This window comes from Artemia franciscana, chromosome 9 (assembly GCF_032884065.1).
Source record: "Artemia franciscana chromosome 9, ASM3288406v1, whole genome shotgun sequence".
Lineage (NCBI taxonomy): Eukaryota > Metazoa > Arthropoda > Branchiopoda > Anostraca > Artemiidae > Artemia > Artemia franciscana.
In genome coordinates, this window is record NC_088871.1 from 45,966,352 (window position 1) to 45,989,050 (window position 22,699).

General features: G+C 33.9%; 1 protein-coding gene across 2 annotated transcripts in view; it reads right to left on the bottom strand.

The window, feature by feature from the left end:
- LOC136031478 (potassium voltage-gated channel protein Shaw-like) overlaps window positions 1–22,699 on the bottom strand; it is a 144,317-nt gene that overhangs the window by 15,416 nt on the left and 106,202 nt on the right. Inside the window, exons 6-7 of one of the 2 annotated variants that reach the window (XM_065711111.1) lie at window positions 14,937–15,099; window positions 6,252–6,308 (exon numbers count right to left, since the gene is read on the bottom strand). In XM_065711111.1, the coding sequence (XP_065567183.1) occupies window positions 6,268–6,308; window positions 14,937–15,099 (204 nt within the window). In that variant the 3' untranslated portion in view covers window positions 6,252–6,267. The remainder of the gene's footprint in view (window positions 1–6,251; window positions 6,309–14,936; window positions 15,100–22,699) is intronic. The other variant, XM_065711110.1, reaches the window with a different exon arrangement.

The window sequence follows — 22,699 nt, forward strand, 5'->3', positions numbered from 1 at the left end:
CCACAAAAATGAAGGGGAGAGGGGATATATGCTATTTTTTTAAATGAATGTACATATAAGGTATCTTTTGAAATTTTTGATGGAGGCGTTAGAGGCTTTTGCGAAAAAAAGCACAAACGATTTTTTCTTAATTAGTGGGGGGGGGGGTGGATTCTCCTAATGGGTGTGACTAATCCTAAAGGTGCGAATGTTCATAGTGGACTTGAATGTTCCATTCTTATAACTTAACATTTTTGGCTCCTTGGGAAGGGGTAGCCTATACCTTAACAGAAATACATTTTCTTTTTTCTTCTATATACGTTACTGATTGTGTTTTAGAGCAAAAGGTTTTCACAAGTAAGGGCTCATCAAAGCTAATCATATTTGTTAGAATGTAGATAAATAATCAACTATAGACAAGCTTTAGAAGTTGATATTAAATAATCAAATTGTTGATATTAAAATAATCAACTATAGACAAGATTAGTCTGTGCAATAGACATTAAATAACTAGAGAAAACCTGCCTTCGTAAGTTTGGAATTGACCAAAGACCTAAAAAAAAAACTCAAAAGTAAAGGTACACCTCAGAAAAGTAAAAAAGTTGCATCTTGTAACATTAACCCCATTTAATCTGTAAAGGTTTAGTTACCAGCCCCTTACTGAATGGAGTCAGTCAAAGTTGTGCTGAAGCATAATATAAAGCAGATTCTCATTAGTAACTTTTTTATTTGCTTACACACATGTTTTGACCCTCAAATACTTAAAATAAGGCACCGTTTCTGAACACACTACATCCAAAATATTCTTGCTTATCCAGACTAAAAGCTATCCTAGCTGCTTACAGAGTCCCATTTTAAAAATTATTCTATATATATATATATATATATATATATATACATATATATATATATATATATATATATATATATATATATATATATATATATATATATATATATATATATATATATATATATATATGTATATAATATATATATATATATATATATGTATATATATATATATATATATATATATATATATATATATATATATATATATATATATATATATATATATATATATATATATATATATATATCGATGAATGTCGACATTAACTAGATTTCAGAAATTGTTTGGGGTCATGGCAATTGTTCAGAACAGAACGAAACAAGATCAGAACAATTGTTTGTGGTAATGAAACTATGGTTAATAGATGCATTTTGGCTTTTTTAACATTTTTTCTCTCTTGCAAAACTACCACAAACTCACCGTTATGGAGTTATTATATATTTGCACATTAGGGGGGGGAAGCATACCATATATCAAATACAGCAATGGTTAGTTTATGTATTTTTACATATGCTATACTTTACCCCACCCCCCTAATGTGCAATTATATAGCCCAAATTTGTTTCTACACTATTACAGATTCGCGATTTCAAATATCCGATCAACGAAAACGGAAATGATTGCAATTCTATATGTATGAATACAAGAATATTTGGGCCGGAATAACTCCATAACGGTGAGTTTCCAGTAGTTTTGCAAGAAAGAAAAGATGTTCAAAAAGTCAAAATGCATCTATTAACAATAGTTTCATGACCACAAACAATTGTTCTGATCTTGTTTCGTTCTGTTCTGAACAATTGCCATGACCCCAAACAATTTCTGAAATCTAGTTAATGTCGACATTCATTGGTGATTGTTTGAACTTCCTTTTCCTTTACTTAGATTCAATTAGCTTTGCGAGTCAGCTTTTCCAGTCTTATGCAACCTATGATTGTAAAACTTAACGATAGGTCAAGTTAGACTATGTTAGTTTAGATTAGGTTTAGTTAGATTAGGTAAGGTTGAATATGGTTCTAAACATCAGAAATGGGTTAAAAACCTAACTTAAGCTAGCCTAAACCAACCTAACCTCGTCTAACCTAATCTAATCTAGTATGGCATCATCAAACCTTGCATTAAATTGAAAAAAAAATGACTGGCAACACTGACTAAATCCAAGGAGAAAAAAAAGGTATCTCGGACATTCACCGGTGAATGTCTTTATTAACCAATTTGCGGACACTCATCATAACATATATATATATATATATATATATATATATATATATATATATATATATATATATATATATATATATATATATATACTAGCTGTTGGGGTGGCGCTTCGCGCCACCCCAACACCTAGTTGGTGGGGGCGCTTCGCGCCCCCCCCAAGCCCCCCCGCGCGCGTAAGTCGTTACGCGCCATATTAGTTACGCGCCATTGTAGTTGTGTCCCTATGTCCCACCTGTGAATATAGATATATATATATATATATATATATATATATATATATATATATATATATATATATATATATATATATATATATATATATATATATATGCAACATATAATGGTCCATGGGAAAACAATCCGTATTCAGATCTATACCTCATGATTCTAATGATTGCCCTTGAGCTTTGTTGATGGTGATTGCTAATCGACCATTCCCTGAGTCGCCATCGTCATTTATATATCCCCCTGTGCACCCCGGCGTCCCCTTTGTAGTTATGTCCCTGTGTCCCGGTCGTCATTTATATTCCCTGTGTCCCGGTCGTCATTTGTGTCCCGGTGTTCCAGTCTGTGATTTCTCTTTGAGTGTCCCGGGCGTCATTTATATTCCTTGTGTCCCGGTGTCCCGGTCGTCATTTATATCCCCCTGTGCCCCCCGGCGTCCCCATTGTAGTTGTGTCCCTGTGTCCCGGTCGTCATTTATATTCCCTGTGTCCCGGTCGTCATTTGTATCCCGGTGTCCCGGTCTGTATATACATTCGTTTTTTAGTTTTGTTTTTCTCCTTTATTTTTTTCCTTTTTTCTTTTTTTTCTTTTTTAGTTTATTTAGATTTTTAGATTTTTTAGTTTTTTTATTAGTTTTTAGTTTTTTTGTAGTTTTTACCATTTTTTTAGTTTTTTTAGTTTTTTTTTTTTTTACTTATGTCCTGGTCGTCATTTATACTCCCTGTGTCCCGGTCGTCATTTGTGTCTCGGTGCTTTGTTGATTGCTAATTTATATTTATAATATATTTATATTTATATTTATATTTTTTATATTTATTAATATTTTTTTAGTTTTCTTTTTCTCTTATTTTTCAGTTTTTTCCTTTTTTTTAGTTTTTTCTTTTTTAGTTTTTAGTTTTTTTTTGTTTTTTACCTTTTTTTAGCTTTTTTAGTTTTTTTAGTTTTTTAGCTTTTTTAGTTTTTTTATTAGTTTTTAGTTTTTTTTTTAGTTTTTGCCTTTTTTTAGTTTTTTCAGTTTTTTTTTAGTTTTTAGTTTTTTACCTTTTTTTAGTTTTTTTTAGTTTTTTAGCTTTTTTAGTTTTTTTTCTTTTTAGTTTTTTTTGTAGTTTTTACCTTTTTTAGTTTTTTTTCTTCTTTTGTATTAGTGTGAAATAATTCAGACGTCATATGCGGACAAACACGACGTCACTCGACAGACAGACAGACAGACATAACCCACAAACAACTTATTTTTATATATATTTATTCATATTTTTTTAGTTTTCTTTTTCTCTTTTATTTTTCAGTTTTTTCCTTTTTTTAGTTTTTTTCTTTTTTAGTTTTTAGTTTTTTTTAGTTTTTTACCTTTTTTTAGTTTTTTTTAGTTTTTTTAGTTTTTTAGCTTTTTTAGTTTTTTATTAGTTTTTATTTTTTTTGTAGTTTTTGCCTTTTTTTATTTTTTTCAGTTTTTTTTTAATTATTAGATTTTTACCTTTTTTTAGTTTTTTTTTAGTTTTTTAGCTTTTTTAGTTTTTTTTTTCTTTTTAGTTTTTTTGTAGTTTTTACCTTTTTTAGTTTTTTTCTTCTTTTGTATTAGTGTGAAATAATTCAGACGTCATATGCGGACAAACATGACGTCACCTGATCCACAGATCCACAGATCCACACACAGACAACTTATTTATATATATATATATATATATATATATATATATATATATATATATATATATATATATATATATATATATATATATATATATATATATATATATATATATATATATATGTTTTTAACTACGTAAAACTTGCGAATATACAACATTCTTTGCTGTCCCATTGTCTGTGCATATAAATAGATTGTCAGGTTTACCGACTCTTGAACATGCAACATATAATGGTCCATGGGAAAACAATCCGTATTCAGATCTATACCTCATGATTCTAATGATTGCCCTTGAGCTTTGTTGATGGTGATTGCTAATCGACCATTCCCTGAGTCGCCATCGTCATTTATATATCCATCGTATTTTATATATTTTTTTCTTTTTAGTTTTTTTGTAGTTTTTACCTTTTTTTTTAGTTTTTTTAGTTTTTTTTTACTTATGTCCTGGTCGTCATTTATACTCCCTGTGTCCCGGTGCTTTGTTGATTGCTAATCGAACATTCCTTTTGTCACGGTCGCTTTCTCTTTGAGTGTCGTCATTTATTTAGATTGTCAGGTTTACCGACTCTTGAACATGCAACATATAATTGTCCATGGGAAAAACAATCCATATTCAGATCTATACCTCATGATTCTAATGATTGCCCTTGAGCTTTGTTGATGGTGATTGCTAATTGAACATTCCCTGTGTCCCGGTCGTCATTTATATTCCCAGTATCCCGGTCGTCATTTGTGTCCCAGTGTTCCAGTCTGTAATTTCTCTTTGAGCGTCCCGTTCGTCTTTGTTTGATGGTGAGCTTTGTTGCCCCTTGAGCTTTGTTGATGGTGATTGCTAATCGAACATTGCCTGTGTCCCCGTCGTCATTTATGTCCCCCCTGTGCGCCCGGCGTCACCGTTGTAGTTGTGTCCCTGCGTCCCGGTCGTCATTTATATTCCCTGTGTCCCGGTCGTCATCCCGGTATACATTCGTTTTTGAATTGGTATATGATGAAATAAATTTTTAATTTTTTCCCTTATTTTCCGTTTAGTTTTTTTTTATTGGTTTTGGCCTTTTTTTAGGTTTTTTAGTTTTTTTATTTTTTCTTTTTAGTTTTTTTTTGAAGTTTTTATCTTTTTAGTTTTTTTTATTTTTATTTATATTTTTTTAGTTTTCTTTTTCGTCATTTATGTCCCCCCTGTGCCCCCGGCGTCACCGTTGTAGTTGTGTCCCTGCGTCCCGGTCGTCATTTATATTCCCTGTGTCCCGGTCGTCATCCCGGTATACATTCGTTTTTGAATTGGTATATGATGAAATAATTTTTTAATTTTTTCCCTTTTTTTCCTTTTAGTTTTTTTTTATTGGTTTTGACCTTTTTTTAGGTTTTTTATTTTTTTTATTTTTTCTTTTTAGTTTTTTTTGAAGTTTTTATCTTTTTAGTTTTTTTATCTTTATTTATATTTTTTTAGTTTTCTTTTTCTCCTTTATTTTTCAGTTTTTTCCTTTTTTTAGTTTTTTTTCTTTTTTAGTTCTTTTAGTTTTTACCTTTTTTAGTTTTTTTTAGTTTTTTAGATAAAATTTTTTTTTAGTTTTTTTCCTTTTTTCTTTTTAGTTTTTTATTGGTTTTTACCTTTTTTTTTAGCTTTTTCAGTTTTTTTTCGTTTTTTCTTTTTACTTTTTTAGTTTTTATCTTTTTTTTTTTTTTTTTTTTATTAATTTTATTAGTTTTCTTTTTCTCTTCTATTTTTCAGTTTTTTCCTTTTTTTAAGTTTTTTTTTTAGTTTTTAGTTTAGGTTTTTTTTTAGTTTTTAGTTTTTTAGTTTTTTTAGTTTTTTAGCTTTTTTATTTTTTTATTAGTTTTTAGTTTTTTTTGTAGTTTTTGCCTTTTTTCAGTTTTTTCAGTTTTTTTTTAGTTTTTAGTTTTTTACCTTTTTTAGCCTAACCAGGATTTGAACCTGGGACCTTCATTCTCCGTTCTGACACCCTCTCTCATCGAGTGACTACTCCAAAATGTTCATTTTGGTGTTTTAAATGGTATATTATTAACCAAATTAATGTGTTTTACAATATACTAAGCATCGTCAAAGCAAAAATGATGGCAACTAATTTCATGACGTCAGCCGAAACATGACGTCACCTGATCCACGATCCACAGACAACTTATTTATATATATATATATATATATATATATATATATATATATATATATATATATATATATATATATATATATATATATATATATGATTTATTGCATATATATAAACAGATTTGAGCCCACAGATGACATTCATGCATTTTCTAATAACTAGAGCATATAGATCATGCCTAGAAAAGAACGGGAGTTACTTTTCCATCTCCTCAATCACATTCCCTTTGATGTGCCATTATTTGTTGAGGTCATATCTAAAGGAAAAAAATAAGTTAAAAATCAAGCTTTTACTTTAAAATGAAATATTTATTATTAACTCACAAATCGTTTTAAATCACAGTTTTGGGCTAGGGGGTAGCACTGGCTCTATCTGTGATTAAATAAAAAAAACAAGTTTTTTAAATGAAAGTAAGGAGCGATATTAAAACTTAAAACGAACAGAAATTACTCCGTATATGAAAGGGGCTTTTCCTTCTCAACGCCCCGCTCTTTACGCTAAAGTTTGACTCTTTCTCTTAACTCTACATTTTAAAACAGTAAAATACTTTAGCGTAAAGAGCAGGGCGTTGAGAAGGAAAAGCCCCTTTCATATACGGAGTAATTTCTGTTCGTTTTAAGTCGTTTTAATGTCGCTCCTTACTTTCATTTAAAAAACTTGTTTTTTTTTATTTAATTTCTGAACGTTTTTGAATCAATGCATGTTTTGATTTTGGCTCTCCGCAGAGGAATAATTAAAACGAAATTTGTATATTTATTTTTTTGGCTAAATGGCTTTCTCATAACTTTGATCGAATGATTTTGAGAAAAAAAAGAGCGGGGGAGGAAGCCTAGTTGCCCTCTGATTTTCGGTTAATTAAAAAGGCAACTAGAACTTTAATTTTTTACGAATCTTTTTATAAGTAAAAGATATACGTAACGTATAAATCAGCTTACGTAAAGAACTTTTGTATTCTCATGTTTTTATTACATATATGAGGGGGTTCGCCCCCTCGTCAGTACCTCACTCTTTACACTAAAGCTTAAATTTTGTCCCAATTCATTAAGAATGGCCCCTGAATCACAAAAACCGCAGAGTAAACAGTTGAAATTACTAAAAATACTTTAGCGTAAAGAGCGAGGTATTAGGAGGAGGTGAGCCCCTCATATGGGTAATAATTTCTGTTCGTTTTAAGTTTTAATGCTGCTGCTTACTTCCAGCTGAAAAAAACTTTTTCATATTTATTTTCTCATTGTTTTTTTAAGTAATGCTAGTAAATCCTGCGCTCTCTTCATGGAAATTTTCTTCCCCCATGACCAATTCCTCGATGGAAAGTTCCCCCAGCATATCCCCCTCTTCTCAACCCCTGTCTCCAACCAAAAAATCCTCCTGAAAACGCCTGTACACTTCCCAATAACCATTACTATATGTAAGCGCTGGTCAAAGTTTTGAACTTGTAACCCCTCCCACGGGGACTGTGGGGGCGTAAGTCGTCCCCAAAGACATAGTTATAAGGTTTTTCGACTACGTTGAATAAAATGGCTATCTCAGAACTTTGATCCGTTGACTTTGGGAAAATCATTAGCGTGGGAGGGGGCCTAGGTTCCCTTCAATTTTTTTGGTCACTTAAAAAGGGCACTAGAACTTTTCATTTCCGTTAGAATGAGCCCTCTCGCAACATTCTAGGACAAATGGGTCGATACGATCACCCCTGGAAAAAAAAACAAAAAAACAAAAAACAAACAAATAAACACGCATCCGTGATCTACCTTCAGGCAAAAACTATAAAATTCCACATTTTTGTAGATAGGAGCTTGAAACTTCTACAGTAGGGTCCTGGTACGCTGAATCTGATGGTGTGATTTTCGTTAAGATTCTATGACCTTTAGGGGGTGTTTCCCCCTATTTTCTAAAATAAGGCAGATATTCTCAGGCTCGTAACTTTTGATGGGTACGACTAAAATTGACGGAACTTATATATTTAAAATCAGCATTAAAATGCGATTCTTTTGCTGTAACCATTGGTACCAAAACTAAATTTTTTAGAGTTTTGGTTACTATTGAGCCGGGTCGCTCCTTACTACAGTTCGTTACCACGAACTGTTTGATTTGAAGAAGACTCTTATCATCGGTTTAAGTTAATATTGTTTTCTTGAATACTGAATTAGTTTTCAATTATCATTTAATAAGAAGTCTCAATTAGCAGTTAATAGCTTTAGTCAAACAGTTCGTGGTAACGAACTGTAGTAAGGAGCGACCCGGATCAATAGTAAACGAAACTAAAAAAACGGAATTTTGATGCTAAAAGATACAGGACTTATTTTGGAAAATAGGGGGAAACACCCCCTAAAAGTAACAGAATCTTAACGAAAATCACACACGTTATTCAGCGTATCAGAGAACCCTAGAGCAAAAATTTCAAGCTCCTATCTACAAAAATGTAGAATTTCGTATTTTTTGCCAGAAGACAGATCACGGGTACGTGTTTATTTGTTTGTTTATTTTTTTCCCCAGGGGTAATCGTATCGACAAAGTGGTCCTAGAATGTCTTAAGAGGGCTCATTCTAACGGAAATGAAAAGTTCTAGTGCCCTTTTTAAGTGACCAAAAAATTGGAGGGCACCTAGGCCCCCTCCCACGCTCATTGTTTTCCCAAAGTCAACGGATCAACATTATGAGATAGCCATTGCGTTCCGCATAGTTGAAAACCATAATGACTATTTCTTTGGGGATGAATTACTCCCCCACAGTCCCCGGGGGAGGGGCTGCAAGTTACAAACTTTGACCAGTGTTTACATACAGTAATGGTTATTGGGAAGTGTACAAACGTTTTCAGGGGAATTTTTTTGGTTCTGGGTTTGGGTTTAGGGGAGGGGGATATGTGGGAGGATCTTTCCTTGGAGGAATATGTCATGGGGGAAGAGAAATTCAATGAACATGGCGCGGGATTTTCTAGCATTACTATAAAAAAAAACAATGAAAAAATAAACATGAAGAAGTTTTTTCAATTGAAAGTAAGGAGTAGTATCAAAACCTAAAACGAACAGAGATTATTACGCATATGAGGGTTCTAAAAATACTTTAGCATAAAGAACGAGGTATTTAGGAGGAGATAAATACCTCGCTCTTTATGCTAAAGTATTTCTAGTAATTTAAACTATTTATTCTACGGCCTTTCTGATTCAGGGATCATTTTTAAAGAATTGGGACAAAACTTAAGATTTAGTGTAAAGAGCGAGGTATTAACGAGTTGACAAATCCCCTCATATTCATAATAAAAATACAAGAATATAAGAGTTTGTTACGTAAGTTAATTCTTAAGTTACATATATTTTTACTAATAAAAACGTTCGTTAAAAATTAAAAGCTCTAGTTGCCTATTTAAGTAACCGAAAAATGGGAGGGCAACTAGGCCTCCTTCCCCACCCCTTATTTCTCAAAATTGTCTGTCCAAAACTAAGAGAAAGTCATTCAGCCAAAAAAGAATTAATATGCAAATTTCATTTTAATAATTTATGTGCGGAGAGCCCAAATCAAACATGCATTAATTCAAAAACGTTCAGAAATTAAATAAAAAAACTAGTTTTTTTAACTGACTGTAAGGAACGACATTAAAACTTAAAACGAACAGAAATTACTCCGTATATGAAATGGGTTGTCCCCTCCGCAATTCCTCGCTCTTTACGCTAAGTCGCAAGATGGCTCATTTCAATGGAGATTAAAAGTTCTAGTGCCAAAAAGTGAAAGTGAAAAGTTAAAGTGACCAAATAACTTGAGATAACCATTTTGTTCAGCATAGTCGAAAAATCTCTGAACTATGTCTTTATGGACGACTTAAATCCCCACAGTCCCTGGGGGAAGGGCTGCAAGTATGAACTTTGCCCATTTTTTACATATGGTATTGGTTCTTGGGAAGTATACTGACGTTTTCAGGGGGATTTTTCTAGCGGTTGGGGGTCGGGAATAGGGAAACCGTAAGTGGATCTTTCTATGGAGGAATTTATCATGGGGGAAGACAATTCTCTCGAAGGGGGTGTTGTATTTTCCAGCGCTATTTAAAAAAACGAGAAATTAAATAAAACAGCAAGTTTTTTAACTTAAAGTAAGGAGCGATATTAAAAATTAAAACAAACAGAAACTATTACGTATATGAGGGGGGTTCATCCCCTTCTAAATACATCGCTATTTACGCTGAAGTATTTTTAGTAATTTCAAAAGAGCTATTTATTCTAATTAAACGGCACTTGTGATTCAGGGATCATTCTGAAAAAATTGGAACAAAATTCAAACTTTAGTGTAAAGAGCGAGGTATTGACGAGGGGGTGAACCCTTTCATATACGTAATAGAAATATACGAATATAGAAGTTTATTACGCAAGTTAATTTGTAAGTTACGTATATCAATTACTAATGAAAACATTTGTAAATAAAATTAAAAGTTCTAGTGGCATTTCTAAGCAACTCAAAAAATTGGAGGGCAACTTGGCCCCCTCCCCGCCCATTTTTTCTCAAAATCGTCCGATCAAACTTTGAGAAAGCCATTTAGCCATAAAAGTTAAAACTAATGTGCAAATTTCTTTTTAATTATTCTTGCACGGTGAGCCACAATCAAAAACTGATTTCTCTTAAATCTACTCTTTAAAGCTGTGAAAAACTGATTTAAAGTCATGAAAATAATTTTCACTGTTTCAAATAGTAGATTTGAGAGAAAGATTCAAACCTTAGCGAAAAGAGCGGGGCGTTGAGGAGGGGACAGCCCCTTTTATATATGGAATAATTTCTGTTCGTCTTAAGTTTGAATGTCGTTCCCTACCTTTCAGTTAAAGAGACTTATTTTTTTTTTTTTTTTTATTTAGTCTGCTTTCAGGTACCGGGTTTTTAGTGTTCTTTAAGTAGGCTTGATAAAAATTATTTTCATTTTTTTCTCGTTCAATCCCGCGAGACCTTAAAGCATTTTCATGTGCGGGTTCCAAGCATGCTGGGCGTTGGCTCATTGGGCGTTGCGCGTTTTAAACTTAAAACGCGCAAGAATGGGAGGGTTGAACGCAGGTTCTGAAAGATCTAAACTTTGGTATCCAAAACGGTAATCCGCGCAATCCGTATTTTATATGGAGTGATATGGAAACGGGGCTCGGAATTGCTAACTAAAGACAAAAAAAAACAACCTTTCATTAATTACCAGCCCTGAGTACGTCTATATGGAATATAACCTAGCTGAAGGGTTTTTAATCCCTCTCCCCGTCGGTGCATTTATGTCAATGACTGTTCATTACTTTTGCTTAAGCTTCTTGTTTATCTTACATTAATTTTCTTATTCACCGAAGAAGATGACGATACTGATTATAATCAATCACGGATACCGAAAGGCGTGTTAATTAATAACAAGCACACATCCTATTTTGTGCGTTTTTCAATTAATAGAAAGCCATTTTGCTTACGAATCTTTGTCCTTTAATTGTCCGCCTGAATGACACTCAATCAGTTCTCCCAATCTGCTTAGAATATTCTATTTATTTGCTATTGATAAATGCAATTTCTCTTTGTGAGGAACAACAAAGGACAACAAGATATGGCGGTTTTTTTCCTTGGCCATCTTGTGAAGAAAATAACAATATGTCTTTGATGTTTCCTCTTAAGAATTTCCAAAAGCATTGAAAATAGTCAATTGCTTTCGAAATAGAATTTGATCAAAGAGAAGGAAATACATTTTTATCCTGTAGTCTATATAACGAATTCTGAAACGCACTTGGGTTTCTGAGAAATATGACACCCCAATGTGTTTTTGGGGGAAATGGGTGGACAATAATATACACCAAGATTGTGCCAACTTTCTGTCTTCCCTTTTTTCTCCACCTTTATCTTTTGAACCCCCTGATTTCTGTAATGTTAAAAGTATTCAGAAGAAATTCAGAAAAAAAAACAGGTCCAAATTTTCACTAATGAGGCTTTAGAGGCTCTCCCCTCAGAGTAAGATTAAATGGCGCCCCTTAAAAGCTAGTTTAAATTTTGCAATAAATTAATCAGGAAATTAAGTGTTAAAATGGAATAATTCGCTTGAGTAAAGCTTTTAAATTATTCCCATGCAAAATTCATGCAAAACTCAGGCAAAATTCAACCAATGTCGAATTCTTTCTTTCGGATCTTTTATATTCCTCTTATTCTATTCCTCTTATTCTAATTTTAATTCTAACTGATTCTAGTTTTGCACAAAACCCGTCACTTCATTTTTGTTATTTGCGCAATATAAAATTTAAATATGGTCCTGTACATTTCTTTTCTTAAACAGAGAAATGAATTTAACTGAAACAACAGACTAAAAGAAGCAAAAACAATATTTTATTAAAGAGTTTCAAATGTCCATAATAGGAAAAAAAACTCCGTATTTTCGTATTTCAAATTAACGAAGCAAATTCAGGATTGAGTTCTCATGACGAACTCTTAAAATCGAGCTCTCAGAATGAACTCTTTTTAGAAAACTAAGGAAGTTAATTCAAGGTCGTATACTTAAATGTCAAGTAACCAATTGACTTTCATTAGAGCCGATTGCCTAGTTTCATTCCGGCAGCTTACAACAGAAGAGCTTATTTCTGCAGTCAAGTCCAGTGGCGTCAACTCATAAGAACTTGGGGAGGGGGAATTTATTTTTCAATATAAAAGGGAGAAAAGCTGGGAGACAAAGGTTCCCTCTGTCCCCATCCGATTGACACAGCTATTTTGGTCTTTTTTTTAAAATAAAACTAAAGTCTTGACCTAGAAACTACACTGCAAAGCTAATATCGATAATGCCAGTAAGTGGAAAAGTTTTGGCAGAAAAAAAATCATATATGAAAAAGATTGGATTTTGAGACGTTACTGTGGTGTAATTCTGGAAACATCATTATGCATGCCATATTGTCATAGTCTTAGTAGTTTAACAATAACCTTAGTTCTTTTCAATTAAAGAATTTGACACTCTACAGGAAACATCAGAAGAGATTCGAATCAATAAACTTACGCGAGAAAAAGCTTGGCTTTCCCTCTTGCTTAGCATAGAGAAAATGAACTCAAAACTATATACTTTAGTATCAATATCAACAACTTGGCAAACAAAATAAATTTAGAACTACAATTTACACTGTCAAGCTAAAATTGATAGCGGCATTATTTGTTTTTCTTTTTTTTTCTTCTTTTTTTAGTAGTAGTAGTAGTAGTAGAACAATTTTATTGAAAATAATAATTTTTATATAATAGCACAACAAAAGCGGAGCTTGCAAGGATGTGCTAAAGTAAATAAAAAAAGAAAAAGAGTGTGGAACATGAGACCATTTACCGAAACCAACATGAAAATAAACAACAAAATACTACAATATAAAACTAAAAAAAAAACGCAATGAGAAATACATAAAAATAACCCACTGAAAATATAGTTAATCTGCGTCGAAAGCATAACTATCGAGTAGCTCCACACGAAAATCAGGTTTAAACGGGTTAAGATTAAAAAAAAAGGTAAAGGATACGGCATTAGACTTTACAGTCCCTACCGGCAGTGCTGACCTCCATTTCTTGGCCCTTCAGCCAGGAAGTGGAATGGGGATAGGGAGCCAACCATCCTGTGCTTTCGCACACCCTTCCTGTTTACCTTTCCCAGATTTCTCCAGGTACCCATTTAGAGCTCGGTCGACTCTGGCTAAGCTTACAGAGTCACGCCACTGACCCTCGTCCCAACTGAACAATTGGGTAAACCGGGATTCGAACCCGCGGCCTCTCGGACTAATGATCCTGAATCTAGCGCACCAATCCACTCGGCCAGGACGGCCGAGTCCTTAATATCCTTACTATTCAATAGATAATTTTTTTCAGAACTGAATCGAATGGAAAAACAAGATGTTTGTTCAATGCACTATTACAACGTAATCCGGAAGACGTATCACCTTTAATTACAGCTCTCTTGTACAATAAATTTACTACTATTATAATTACTATCGACGCACTACATCACCAAGATACCTGAGGCCACAACACAGCTACTTACCTTAATCACACACCTCAATGAATTCAAACCTTTACACTCCTCCACCTAACATGAAGTTCTAATTTTTCTTTACACCCTTCCATATAGCCCCTTCCCACTCCATTCACGGACAGAAATATTGCTACACCTCTTACTCTGTTATCGGTCTTTTCTTTAATTTCATTCCAATTTTCGCTTCAAACAACATTGTCGTTGTCGTTTTGTTACTCTAAAGGCTTTTTTTTGGTAAGTCTGATTTAAAATAGTTAAATACTAGTCCATAATCAGAAGTTACACGACTATGTTTTTTCTGTGTTAACACAATTTGAAATGGTAAACTAAATACTAAAATCAGAATTTTATATAAAATACAAGACATCTTTTATACTTTTATCGATTTATTTAGATTTACCAAGAAAAATAGATACTTACGTGTTATAGCGACCACACTTTGTTCTTGATCTGTAATGAAACCGGCTTTTATGTCCACTCGGAGATAATCAGCTAAGTTTGAGCGAGATTAGCGAGGTAACTATGCAGGTATATTTTAATTAAATATTCAATATAAAGAGGTGGTTAGGCACTTAATATTCTGCCTTGTGGGCAGCCTGCTTTCCGTAATTTTCCATTACATTTTCATCATATTTTTGTATATTTCATTAGGATTAACCTAATTCACTTCTTTGGATAGGACGCTACAATGAATAAGTACATACAAATATTATGCAAAACAAATATACTGGGCAAGATTCTGCACAAAATCTGTTGCTACAAGTTTCCTTGAACATTTGGATAGGAGAGCAGCCTTTAACACATCCAAATTTAAAACATTCAGTATTATGCGGTGTTCTGACCTTAAAAGCAAAAATTAAGGTTACTAATTACTTACTACTTACTAAGGTTACTATCTACTTACTTTGCTTCATATTTGATTTGTTAGGTGGCCCCCCAGCTTCCAAACTTTTTGGCCCTCCCCGGGGACCTCCAGGCTGGGCACCCGGCCTTCCCGGATTTCTTGCAGGTCTAACCGTTTCCACTGGCTGTACCCTTCTTCGTTTCTTTGGCAGTTTCGCTCTTGCCTGAAAATAAAAACTTGTAAAAAAAAAAATGTTTTCCATTTCGTCTTATTCGTTTTTAGATATGACAACTTATGATTTTACAGCGACTTGACATCAAACCTGGGTCTTCCAAAGATTTAAACTATAAAAAGGAAGCCTTTTCTGCTAAATAATAACAAGGGACATTAAGAAAAAGAACATACGTAACCCTCCGTTCTTTACTCTAAATTTTTGCGCTTAACTAAAGCATTTTAGAATGCCAAAAACATCCAGTTTTTAATTGCTTTTCTTATCCATAGATGGACTTTAAAAACACTCTGTTTTGTCTCTCAGCAGAAACTTTTATGTTTAAAGCATAAGCTAGTAAAAATTTCGATTCTCGAGGCATTGCAAAAAAATAAATAATATTTTTAGCATATTGCTCTTGAACAACAAGATTGGCTCTTTAAACATTTAAGGAAAAAAGGAGGTTGAGGGGACTGCTGCCCCTGATATATTGAATGTTTGTTTTGAGTTTCCATGTCCGTCTTTACTATCATTTGAAGATCTTCTTTTTAATGTTGTTTCCATTCATTTTTTGATGTTTTATTAAAGATATTTTAGGGAATTTCTCTTCAGAACAGTTTTCATAGATTGGACTTTTCCGCATTAAAATCACTGTTTGAACTTTCAACCCCGCATTGTTTTTTTCGCACGATATGACATCAGGCCAAAAAGACAAGCATAAGAACGTTGCTACTGCTCCTTGTCTCTCTTATATAATTAAAAGAGTACTAAAGCTTTAAATTTATGTTATAAAAATCCCTCTTTCTATAATCTATAGCCATTATTTCGATGCGAGCAGTCTTTGTGATAGCAAGTTAAGGGGGGAGGACCTAGGAATGGGGAGGGTATATAGTCGACCAATTAATAACGATAAAGCTTGCTCTCATTGTTCTTGAAAGTCCTTGAAGGACGTTGGGCAATAATTATGTGTGTATGTATGTATGTATTTATTTGTTCTCAAAAATGGCTCAATATTTTTTCGGGAAAATTGGCACCCTGGGATATTCCGGCCTTAAAAACGCACTAGAAGGGTCAAAAATTTGGAAAATTTTTTAAGGGCCTCAATTTTGGAAAGAAAAATATTTACGTCAGTGACGTCATTTTTATAAACATCAGTATTGCAGTGCCGTTGTAACACTTCTCAAACTTACGTGGAAAAACCGAAGATTTTCTTGCATGGAGAAGTTTACATTAAATTGCTTAAAGAGCAAAAATTGGTGATTGTAAAAATATTTGCATTTATACTTTGACAAGGGATTACAATAATTTAAAAACCTTAAAGAAGAAAATCAAAAGATTGAAGCTTAGCAGAAATCGTTGTTAGAAATCAATTTGCTTCAATAATCAGATATCTTGAAAAGACTGTGGAATGAAAAGACATTAAATTGGTAAAGAGCAAAAAACTGGTAATTGCAAAAACGTTCGTATATATTTTAACAAGAGATTATAACGATTCAAAAACCTTAAAAAAGAAAACCCCAAAGTTTGGAGTTTAGTAAAAATTGGTGTTGAAATTGGATTTGCTTGAATAATCAAATATATTTAAAAATACATTACAAAAAGACACTAAATTGCTTAAAGAGCAAAAAGCTGGTAATTGCAAAAATTTTTGTATATACTTTAACAAGGGATTATAGCAATTCAAAACCAAAAAGTAAAAGGTAAAACCAAAAAGTAAAACCAAAAACGAAAAAGAAAACCAAAAGTTTGAAGCTTAGTAGACAATCGGTCTTAGAATTTGGATTTGCTTCAGTAATCAAATATCTTTGAAAAGAGACAGTTTGAAAAGAAATACCATTATAAAAAACTATCTAGAGGTAGACCGAAAAAATTAAAATTTACAAGTGTTATAAATGATAATTCATTGGAAACAAATAAGGTTTGTTCCACCATCTGACAGTTAACAGATCTACAGCCCGGACCATCACGTAAGACTACACCAATAAGAGCACCTAAAGCAAAGGCCATTGGCAAATTGAATAAAGTAACGAAAATCCTGAATGAAGGAAAAAGAAAAATGGGGTTAGAATATAAACGACAGCGAAGTCAAAGCGTACCAAAACTGAAAAATTATATTTATGATAATTGGGCCCGGGATTTTACAAGGATAAGGTCATCAATGCTTAACATGCCATTGTTAAAATTAAACTCATGCTATGTATTTCATAATGACAAAATGCAAGCCGGGGCAAAAGCCGACGTCTATCGGAAATATTAATATTCTAATCTCGAAGAAATCTAGAAGAAATTATTAATCTAGAAATTAATCTAGAAGAAATTATCTTCTAGACCAGTGCCATGACTAAGTTCCAGAGTAAGCTCTGATGGATATTTTTAGAAATATCAATAAATTCCTTACAACTTAAAACCAAAATATCATCTAGATATCTTTTATTATTTGACAAAACATGTTTTATTATTTGGATTAAATAGCAATAGATAACGGGCATTAGAGTTTATAAGGACGTTAGCGAAGAACCTGATATGTTATCAGTCTTTGTTAAAGAAAAAACTTCGGCGTTATGTTTTTCATAATAACAAAAGACAAGCCAGAGCAAAAGTCGACGTTCAACATTTATATATATAAAAATAAGTTGTTTGTTTGTGTGTGTCTGTTGACTGACGTCATGTTTGTGTGTCGACTGACGTCATTGTAAGGATTGAGCATTATGCCGTCATGAAGTTGTTTGTCGACTGACGTCATGTTTGTCGACTGACAAAATTACAGACCGGGACACCGGGACACAAATGACGACCGGGACACAGGGAATATAAATGACGACCGGGACACTCAAAGAGAAACAACAGACTGGGACACCAGGACACAAATAACAACCGGGACACAGGGAATATAAATGACGACCGGGACACAGGGACACAACTACAACGGGGACGCCTGGGGGTACAGGGGGATACATAAATGACGACGGGGACACAGGGAACGTTCGACTAGCAATCACCATCGACAAAGCTCAAGGGAAATCATTAGAATCATGAGGTATAGATCTTAATACGGATTGTTTTTCCCATGGACAACCGGGACACAACTGACGACCGGGACACAGGGAATATAAATGACGACCGGGACCACCCAAAGAGAAGTTACAAACCGGGACACCGGGACACAAATGACGAACGGGACACAGGAAATGTTTGGTTAGCAATCACCATCAACAAAGCTCAGGGGCAATCATTAGAACAATGAGGTATAGATCTGAATTCGGATTGTTTTTCCCATGGACAATTATATGTTGCATGTTCAAGAGTCGGTAAACCTGACAATCTATTTATATGCACAGACAATGGGACAGCGAAAAATGTTGTATATTCGCAAGTTTTATGTAGTTAAAAACATATATATATATATATATATATATATATATATATATATATATATATATATATATATATATATATATATATATACAATGGCGCGTGACTAATATGGTGCGTAACGACTTACGCGCGCGGGGGGCTTGGGGGGGCAAGAAGCGCCCAAAAGGTTTCTATGTATTTCATTATGACAAAAGACAAGCAAGGGCAAAAGTCGACGTTCAACATTTTATATAAACTCCAAGCAATAAAATAACAATAAATAAGGGCATTAGAGCTAATAAGGACATTAGCCAAGAGCCTGATATGGTATCAGCTTCTGTTAAAAAAAGTTTCGGCGTTATGTTTTTCATAATAACAAAAGACAAGCCGGGGCAAAATATGACGTTCGAAGTTTTATTTAAACTCCAAACGATCAAATAGAAATAAATAACCGCATTAGAGTTTATAAGGACGTTAGCCAAAAATCTGGTAGGTTATCAGCCTGTTTTAAAAAAAAGTTTCGGCGTTATGTTTTTCATAATAACAAAAGACAAGCCGGGGCAAAATATGACGTTCGAAGTTTTATTTAAACTCCAAACGATCAAATAGAAATAAATAACCGCATTAGAGTTTATAAGGACGTTAGCCAAAAATCTGGTAGGTTATCAGCCTGTGTTAAAAAAAATTTTCGGCGTTATGTTTTTCATAATAACAAAAGACAAGCCGGGGCAAAATATGACGTTCGAAGTTTTATTTAAACTCCAAACGATCAAATAGAAATAAATAACCGCATTAGAGTTTATAAGGACGTTAGCCAAAAATCTGGTAGGTTATCAGCCTGTGTTAAAAAAAAGTTACGGCGTTATGTTTTTCATAATAACAAATGACAAGCTGAGGCCAAAGTCGACGTTCAACATTAATATAAAATCCCAGCAATCAAATGGCAATAAATAACGGCATTTAAGTTTATAAAGGCGTTAGCCAAAAGCCTAATATGGTATCAGCCTCTGTTGAAACAAAAGTTTCGGCGTTATGTTTTTACTAATAACAAAAGACAACCCGGGGCCAAAGTCGACGTTCAACATTTTATATAAACTCAAAGCGATCTAATAGTAATAAATAAAAGCATCAGAGTTTACAAGGACGATAGCCAAGAACCTGATATGGTATCAGCCTCTGTTAAAAAAAAGTTTTGGCGTTATGTATTTTATAATTACGAAAGACAAGCCGGGGCAAAAGTCGACTTTCAACATTTCATATAAACTCTAAGCGATATAATAGCAATAAATAACGGCATTAGAGTTTATAAGGACAATAGTTAAGAACCTGATATGGTGTCAGCCTCTATTAAAAAAAAAAGTTTCGGCGTTATGTTTTTCATAACAACAAAAGACAAGTCGAAGCCAAAGTCGACGTTCGATATTTTATATCAACTCCGAGCGATCAAATAGCAATAAATAACCAAATTAGAGTTTATGAAGGTGTTAGCCAAAAGCCAAATATGGTATCAGCCTCTGTTGAAACCATAGTTTCGGCGTTATGTTTTTACTAATAACAAAAGACAACCCGGGGCCAAAGTCGACGTTCAACATTTCATATAAACTCCAAGCGATCTAATAGCAATAAATAAGAGCGTTAGAGTTTACAAGGACGATAGTCAAGAACCTGATATGGTATCAGCCTCTGTTAAAAAAAACGTTTTGGTGTTATGTATTTTATAATTACGAAAGACTAGCCAGGGCAAAAGTCGATGTTCAACATTTTGTATAAACTCCAAACTATCAAATAGCAATAAATAACGACATTAGAGGTTATAAGGAAGCTAGCGAAGAACCTGATATGGTATAAGCCTCTGTTAAAAAAAGTTTCTATGTATTTCATACTGACAAAAGACAAGCAAGGGCAAAAAAGACAACCCGGGGCCAAAGTCGACGTTCAACATTTCATATAAACTCCAAGCGATCTAATAGCAATAAATAAGGGCATTAGAGTTTACAAGGACGATAGCCAAGAACCTGATATGGTATCAGCCTCTGTTTAAAAAAAAGTTTTGGTGTTATGTATTTTATAATTACGAAAGACAAGCCAGGGCAAAAGTCGATGTTCAACATTTTGTATAAACTCCAAGCTATCAAATAGCAATAAATAACGACATTAGAGGTTATAAGGAAGCTAGCGAAGAACCTGATATGGTATAAGCCTCTGTTAAAAAAAAAAGTTTCTATGTATTTCATACTGACAAAAGACAAGCAAGGGCAAAAGTCGACATTCAACATTTTATATAAACTCCAAGCGATCAAGAAACAATAAATAAGGGCATTAGAGCTCTTAAGGACGTTAACCAAGAGCCTTATATGGTATCAGCCTCTGTTAAAAAAAGAAGAGGTCTCGGCGTTATTTATTTTACAATAACAAAAGACAAGCCCGGGCAAAAGTCGACGTTCAACATCCATATAAACTCCAAGCAATAAACCAGCAATAAATGACGACATTAAAGTTTATAAGAACATTAGCCGATCCTATTTTTAAAACTCTGGGGTCGACACAACCCTCCATAGCCCGGGGACAGGGGTTGTAAGTTATTTCCTAGGGGCATATATTTTTTTATGAAACAGATGGTCGTCTAAACTTCAAAGAGGGCTCATTTGATTAGATATTGAAAATTCTAGTCAATTTTCTGAGAGTCAAAAGAGATCCTAGGGCAACTAGGGTTCCCAACGCCCCTTGACAAAAATGTTGAGATAGCCATTTTATGAATAGTTGTTCAAAGGTCAGATGACAAAATATTCAGATTTAGATAAACCCCTAGGGCCCAGAGGCAGGCGTTCTAAGTTGTGCTTTGGGGACATATCTGGTTCTTATGGAAGGAATGCTCGTATAAGCTTTGGAGAGGGGTCTTTTGATTGAAAATTGAAGTTTCTAATTCATTTTTTGAGAGTCAAAAAGAGATTTAACAAAAAATGACCCCCCCATGCCCCCTTTCCCCTAAATGTATCCGATACACATTTTGATATAGCAGGCGTTGTAAGTTATGCCCTGGGGACATATATGGTTTTTATGGAAGGGATACTCGTATAAACTTCAGAGAGGGCTCATTTGATTTCAAATTAAAAGTTCAAGTTCAATTTATGAAAGTCAAGAGATCTTGGGGCAACTAGCCCTCCCCCACGCCCATTTTTCCCAAATGCATCTGAAGACAATTTTGAGATAGCCATTTTGTTAAAATAATTCGAAGGATAGAGAACAAAAACTCAGGTATCGACACAGCCTCCCTGGGACCAGGGGTAGGCGTTATAAGTTATGCCCTGGAGGCACATATGGTTCTTATGGAAAAAATGCTCGTTTAAACTTTGAAGAGGGCTCATTTGGTTGGAGATTGAAAGTTGAAAATTAGTTTTTGAGAGTAAAAGGAAGTTGTAGGCAACTTGCCCGCCCCCATGCCGTTTTTCCTGAATGGATTCGATAAAAAATTTCGAAATAGCTATTTTGTTGAAAATGGTTCAAAGGTCAGATAACAAAAACTCAGGTGTTGACAAAACCCCCCTGGGCCCGGAGACAGGCGTTGTATGTTATGATTGGGGGGCATATATGGTTCTTACGAAAGGGAAGCTCGTATATACTTCAGAGAGGGCTCATTTGATTGTAAATTGTAAGTACTAGTTCACCTTTTAAGGGTCAAAAGAGTTCTGAGGACCACTAGCCCCCTCCCCTACGCCTTTTCCCCCCAAATACATTCAATAAAAATTCTGAGATGGCTATATGTTAAAAATAGTTCAAAGGTCAGACAAGAAAAAGTTCGGTTTAGATACAACACCTCCTGGCCCCAGAGACAGTCGTTTTAAGTTATACCCTGGGGATATATATGGTGTTTACGGAAGGGATGCTCGCATAAACTTTATGGTGAGCTGATTTTATTGAAAATCGAAATTTCTAGTTCAATTTGTAAGAGCCAAAAGAGAACCGATGGTAACTAGCCCCCCCCCCCCCCAACGTACGCCATTTTTCTTAAAACCCATCTGATAAAAATTTTCAGATGGCTATTTTGTTAAAAATAGTTCAAAGCTCAGAAGAAAAAATTTCGGTTTCGATTCAGCCCCTGAGAGCCTGGGGGTAGGTGTTGTAAGTTATGGCCTGGGGGCATGTATGATTGTTACGGAAGGGACACTCGTGTTAACTTCAGAGAGGGCTTATTTGAATGGAAACAAAAAGTTCTAGTTCACTTTTTAAGAGTCAAAACAGATCGGAGAGTAACCATTCCCCC